Below are 6,970 nucleotides of genomic sequence, written 5' to 3' on the forward strand. Positions count from 1 at the left end.
ACCACGGCGCCAAACAACAAGGTGGCCGAAGACCCCAGAACGGTGCAAAGCACCATCCCATATTCTCATGCGATAACAGGGGTACGAGCGGCCGGAAATACGACGACAAGGCCACAAGTCCTCACTCGGGCCGAGCGCTGGTCGCCACCGATGGACTTGTCGAGTTATGGCTGTTCTACACACCAAGAACCTCACTAGAGAGCAGGATGGAACAAGCAGAGCCAATTCTCCACATCAACACCGGGAAAGTTTTCTCGAAAAGCTCCAAGTAGTGGTCTTGGCCAATCCATCCGAAAAACTACGAGACTCTTTTTTTATCCTTCGACCATCGGCAAGGGCCTGGGAGGGGGCCGGAACGAAGACGGACACCATGTGACCCTGGAAATTTCCATTCATGAGAAGGATAGGTTACAAGCCGACTAGTTGCACCCGATCGGGCTAACCATCCCAATACTTACCTGCCCTATCCTCCCTAACTCTAGTAACTAGCGCGAAGTTGGCATATAAAGCCCGCTGGACCCTCGCCTCTTTCTGCCCCTGAACAAGTCAAGGAACCTCTTATACTCCTCCCTGGGATGGCAGCTCACCACTCCAAGTATCGGACGGCGACCAACGTAAGGGCCAGGGTGTGTGGCCGACGCAAAGGCCCTGCTGGTGCTGATTATAGGCCCTAGCGCGCCCTGAAGACCTCCCTTCCATTTCTCCAACTCTTCCTCTTCATCGCTGTCTTCTCCAGAAGGCCCCAATCGATCCCCTCCTCATCATCAGAAATATCGATGACATCAGCCAGGGGATCCACCGGGCAGGAGAGTGGGACGGCCCTGCAGAGGATGACTTTTTGTAGAATGGCGTAAGCTTGATAGTCGTGGGGGCCATTCGGGCATGTATCAGCTTTGATCTTGCGATCACGACCGCAACAAAAGCCTCATCCGGAAGCACCGCGGCAGGCGGATCCTGGATGGGGGGTAAATCCCCCTCCGTAGGTTCATCCAAAATCATCAAAGTCTCCGGCGAGAAGGGAGGGGAGCGCGCCATGGCCTCAGGATCTACCTACACTATGGAGCTGAGCGTGAGACGGGATAAAGAACTGGACTCTAGGTGCAAAAGGCTTGAAGGAAAGAAGGATTGCAAGAGGAACACTCGAAGGATCCTCAAACACCCATCCTTTAAAAAGACTACAGCGGCATCCCAACCAACACAGCATTCAAACCGCTCGAAACCCGAGGGGGCACGTAGAAAGAACCAAGCATCCTTCAGGTCCAGAGGAAATGTGCCTCCCCTTTTTCCTCTCTCCCAGGACACTTAAACCTACCCCCGTGATGCGGAACTCAAAAGTTAAACTTTGAGGACGAACGGCGTCAATAACCACTCCTGGGGAGAACTACATTTGGCCTGGGACCCAAGTGATAGGATCAGGCTGAACCGCGATCACGAGGGAGCTTAGGGGCTACTGTCGATGTATTGAGTAAACGGGTACCCCAGCTAACAGGCGCCACGAACGGTGTAAACAGCCAGGGGAACATGCCTCCTAAAATGCTGATCGGTCAGGCGACTAGGGAAGGGTTACCATGACCAGTGCAAGGCCTCCAGCGGCCAATCTCGCTACGCCTACACATAAACCCGCGGCCAGCCCCACTGGTCACGGAACCGGATTAGATGCAACCCATCCGAACCACCTTTATTTGGCACCTGCTCGAACGCTTCTCTTCACCAGGCACCGGCTCCGGCGGGTAAAGTTGTGGCGGTGTAGGGGCGTTGTCCTATCCCGTAGCATTAAAGGCTACAGAGTGAGACTTTATAGGCCAGCGCAGCACTGCACGACAGACAGGATGTTGTCAGCCACCCGGCAGGGCAAGTGGACAGGAACGGCGTAGAGAGAGGCAAGTGGACGAGAATGGTGCAGAGAGGCAAGTGGATGGGGACGGCGCGGAGACGCAAGCAGACGGGGATGGTGCAGAAGGGACCATTCCGTCCCGTCGCATTAAATGCAGCGAGGTAGGGCTCTACGGGCTAAACATGACGACGCACAGCAGCACGACATACAATGCCGTCAGAGCAAGTTGGCATACCTTGTCCTCCGTAATGATGATTTGAGTTAGATATTAGAATGAGCAAAGGCCATCTGTGTAGGGTTCACATGTAAGTTCTCCCCCTCTCTACTATATAAAGGGATGAGGACCCCGTTTGTAAAGTAGAGAAATCAATTCTGGTGAACTGCTAGGACACCATCTGTAACCAAGTGAGATCTACGATAACACAAACACAGGATGTAGGGTTGTTATTCTTCGGGAGTCCCGAACCTGTATAACCCCCGGTGTCCCTGAATCCGCCATCTACACACACACCCAGTCCCTGAAACATCATTTATGCACCCACTGTCCAGCTTACCCTGGAATCACTGTCAGGGATTTACCCTCGACATCTACTCATGTGGCAATTACATAGGGTATCCCTTAAGGTGACGGTATGGGAAGTGAATACATTGGCAACAACATATGCAAATGTCACTTGTGCGGCAAGATGCACAAGCACCGTTCGCGCTACCTATTCTTTTCTTTGCGTGAAGGGTGATGATTAGTAATGATTGTATATATTAATGCATGTGATCTTGATGTTTGTTGCGAAGAGACACGTTTGAGAAGGAAACGTGTAGATAGGAATCAAGTATACCTTCATTTTCTATAACTCATATGCATGTAATTTTCCATGTAATGATATCCGGCTAATGCTATTATACTAAGTCAGAATTTGATGTTCCCTCTTCTACCTTGTCATCATTAACAGGATGAGAACCCGCGGCAGTATAGATGAGCTTCCTGAGGCCTCAAATGAGTGCCTCCTCCACCGTCGAGCATGGCGGAGGTGCTCATACAAATTGAGCAGAACCGTCAAGCCCAGACGACGCTCCTCGAGGCTCTTGTGCGCAACACGGCCCCTCATGGATGAGGTGGGGCCGGGCACTATGATGACTTTGCTGATTTTCTACGGACTCAGCTGCCCACCTTCACGCGGGCTGAGGATCCTCTGGTTGCCCACCACTGGCTCTGGACTATCGAGCATAAGCTCACTCTCCTTTGATGTGAGGACCACAAGAAGGTGCTCTTTGCCACCCATCAGCTTCAGCGTGCAGCGGGCGCATGGTGGTCCAACTTTCTGGCCATGCACGCCGCTAATCACCGGGTGTCTTGGGCAGAGTTCTGCCAAGCATTCTGTGATTTCCACATCCCTAAGGGCCTTATGGAGGTCAAGAGGCAGGAGTTTATGGACGTCAAGCAAGGAGGCAAATCGGTGATGGAGTATGTGGAGGTGTTCAACCACCTTGCATAGTATGCGCCGGATGAGGTCAACACCGATGAGCGAAAGGAATACTACTTTGTGAACGGCCACAGTTCCAAGATGCAAGACCGCATGTTGGCGCATGAGTTCACTGATTTTAACAAGCTAGTGAGCTCCTCTCTTACGGTGGAGTTCAAGTTGAAGAACCAAAAGGAGGAGAAGAAGCGCAAGAGGGTTTCATCGCTTTCCATGGGCAGGAGCTCTCAACGTGAATGGACAGAGAGTCAACCTCCTCCATCGCATGTGATGACTTCGGCCACTCCACGGCCAATGTGGATGGTGCGAAGCTCGTCTTTCTCCGCTCTACAAGGACAACCTCCAAGACCCATCAGTTCTCAAGCGAGTGTGACTAGTGGCCTCTGCAGCCCGTGCTATAACTATGGGCGCGTCGGGCATTTCACACGTGATTGCCCTTATCCAAAGCCAGAAGCCACGGTGACGGCTCCAAGGCCACCACCACCTACTCCAATCGTTCATCAAGTCTCCAAACGTGGCCGAGTGTGCTACACCACCGTCGAGGAGCCTCATGAGGAAGACAACGTGTTGATGGGTATGTTATTTGTTAATTCTTGTCCTGCAATTGTGCTTTTCGATTCTAGTGCATCTTATTGTTTCGTCAAAGAGAGTTATGTCTCAAGTGACAGCATGATCACCAAAGTTCTACCTTCCTCTTATCATATTGATGCATCTGGTGCTATATTGAGGACCAACCGTGTCGTTCCCTTGGCTGAGATTCTCATTGAGGGAGTTCAGTTTTCTGCAAATTTGATCATGTTGGATACAAGAGGAGTGGATGTCATATTGGGAATGAATTGGCTTGCCAAGAACAAGGTCGCTATTGATTCTGCTCGTAGGACTGTCACTCTTAATGACATGTCCTGCACAAACAAGTCCATTTGAAGCTTAAGGAGATTCATCCTTGCTTTTATGCCCTGAAAGTCGTCACCAACCCGGATCTCAAGGATATCCCAGTGGTGTGTGAATTTCCTGATGTCTTCCCAGAGGAATTGCTAGGAATGCCGCCCGACCGAGTAGTGGAATTCTCAATTGATCTTTTGCCTGGAACGACCCTGATTTCGAAGAAGTCCTATAAGATGCCACCACATGAGTTAGTCGAGTTGAAGAAGTAGATTCAGGAGTTGCTATCAAAGGGTTTCATTCATCCGAGCTCCTCACCTTGGAGAAGTTCGGCACTCTTTATGAAGAAAAAGGATGATACTATCCGAATGTGTGTTGATTACCATTCGCTGAATGAGGTCACTGTCAAGAATAAGTATCCACTTCTTAGAATTGATATTCTGTTTGATCAGTTGACTGGTGCCCGGATTTTCTCAAAGATTGACTTGAGACTAGAGGATATTCTAAAGACGGCTTTCTAAACTCGTTACAGGCTCTATGAGTTTACTGTCATGTCCTTTGGCTTCATTAATGCACCAGCATTTTTCATGTATTTGATGAACACCATGTTCATGGAGAAACTTGACAAGTTTGTCATAGTTTTCATCGATGACATTCTTATATACTCCAAGACTAAGGAAGAGCATGCAAAACACCTCCATGTTGTTCTTGACCGCCTTCGAGATCACCAACTATATGGTAAATTCGGCAAATGTGAGTTTTGGCTTAAAGAAGTCACTTTTTTGGGACATGTATTGTCTAAAAATGGAGTCGTAGTTGACCCGAGAAAGGTACATGATGTGCTAAATTGGGTGCAGCCCAAGAATGTCACCGATATCCGGAGTTTTCTCGGACTTGCAGGTTATTACTACCGGTTCATCGAGAATTTCTTCAAGATTGCCAAACCAATGATTGAGCTGTTGAAGTAAGGAAGTGTGTTTGAGTGGTTGAGTGAATGTAAGTTAGCTTTCCAGACTTTGAAGAAACTGCTCACGACCGCTCCCGTTCTCGCTCAGCCTGAAGTGGACAAGGGTTTCGATGTCTATTGCGATGCTTCCTGCATAGGCCTCTGATGTGTCCTTATGCAAGAGGGCAAAGTTGTGGCTTACGCCTCACGTCAGTTAAAGCGCCATGAAGAGAACTACACAACTAATGACTTAGAGCTTGCGGCAGTTGTGCACAGTCTAAAGATCTGGCACCATATCTGCTAGGAAATTTGTGTCGTACCTATACAGATCACAAGAGCCTCAAATACATTTTCACTCAAGTCGATTTGAACATGAGAAAGAGAAGATGGCTCTAGATAATCAAAGATTATGAACTGGAAGTGCATTATCACCCCGGTAAGGCGAATGTGGTCACCGATGAGCACTGAGTCGAAAGGCTCGATGCAATTATCTTTAGGTCAATCCAAAAATACCACACTTTGTGATGATTTCCACCGGCTTAGACTCGAGATGGTTCTAGAGGGATTTCTTGCAAACTTGGAGATCAAATCCACCCTCCTGAATGAAATTAATGTAGCTTAGAAGGATGGCAAGGGCATGGCCCAAATCTGAGGAAAAATGAAGGAAGGCAAGGCTATCTGTTTTTCTGAGGATGATCATGGTGTATTGTGGTTTGGGACCCGGTTAGTGGTTCTGAAAGTCAAGGCATTGAGAAAGGAAATTCTAGATGAGGCCCATGATTCATTGTTGTCTATTCACTCGGAGAGTACCAAGATGTACCAAGACCTCAAGCCCAGATTTTGGTGGACTCGCATAAAGTGAGAAATCACTCGATATGTTGCTGAGTGTGATATCTGCTGAAGAGTGAAGGCCGAGCATATTAAATCGGCCAACGCTCCAACCTTTGCCCATTCCCTCTTGGAAGTGAGAGGATATTAGCATGGATTTCATTATCGGGTTACCTAGAACTTCTTAGGGGTATGACTCAATCTAGGTCATCATTGATCGACTCACAAAGTCAGCACATTTCTCCTTGTGAAGACTCGATACAGTGCTAAGGACTATGCAGAGTTGTACCTCACTAGAATTGTTTGCCTTCATGGGATCCTGAAGAAGATCATCTCTGATCGAGGCACTCAGTTCACTTCTCATTTCTGGAAGAGCCTTCATGAAGTTACGGGGACTGAGCTCTTCCATAGCACCATGTATCATCCTCAGACCGATGGTCAAATTGAGAGGGTGAATCAAATCTTGGGAGACATGCTCCGAGATTGTGTTCCCACATATGGGAAGAAGTGGTAAATTTGCTTGCCATTTGCCAAGTTCTCCTATAACAACAGTTATAAGTCGAGCATTGAAATGTCACAGTTTGAAGCTCTCCACCATGCATAATGTGTTTCACATCTCACAATTGAAGAAATGCCTTTGAGTCCCCAATGAGGTCATTGAAATGGCAAATCAAGACTTGCAACCCGATCTGTATTGCGAGCGACATATCTGAATTTTGGATGAAGCGGAACGCAAGACTCAACGTCGCACAACTAAATTTCTCAAGGTTCAGTGGAGCAAACACACCGAGGATGAAGCGACATGGGAGCGGGAGGATAGAATCCGCTCTGAGTATCCCGAACTCTTTGAGAGTTTGTAAATGTCATTGTAATTTGGCACATTAGAACATCTCCCATGTATATGGTTCAATGTCAGGCTAGTTGGAAGTGTCGTTCCCAAAGAAATCCAAGTCAAAACCCTTCGAACTAGAAGCAAGCCAAGATTATCTTTGCTCTCTGTTG

The 6,970-nt window shown here is 48.2% G+C and overlaps 1 protein-coding gene across 1 annotated transcript; it reads left to right on the forward strand.

Moving 5' to 3' along the window:
• Nucleotides 1–3,606: 3,606 nt before the first annotated feature.
• Nucleotides 3,607–4,236, forward strand: LOC133917846 (uncharacterized). Its single transcript, XM_062361680.1, has one exon. It carries the CDS (start codon nt 3,607–3,609, stop codon nt 4,234–4,236), a length of 630 nt encoding a protein of 209 aa, XP_062217664.1.
• Nucleotides 4,237–6,970: the final 2,734 nt, after the last annotated feature.

The sequence above is a fragment of the Phragmites australis genome, chromosome 5 (genome assembly GCF_958298935.1).
Source record: "Phragmites australis chromosome 5, lpPhrAust1.1, whole genome shotgun sequence".
Taxonomy (NCBI): Eukaryota; Viridiplantae; Streptophyta; class Magnoliopsida; order Poales; family Poaceae; genus Phragmites; species Phragmites australis.

What these genes read in the sequence shown, in the direction of transcription:
- LOC133917846 (XM_062361680.1), top strand. Translation starts at nt 3,607, where the DNA reads ATGTGGATGGTGCGAAGCTCGTCTTTCTCCGCTCTACAAGGACAACCT.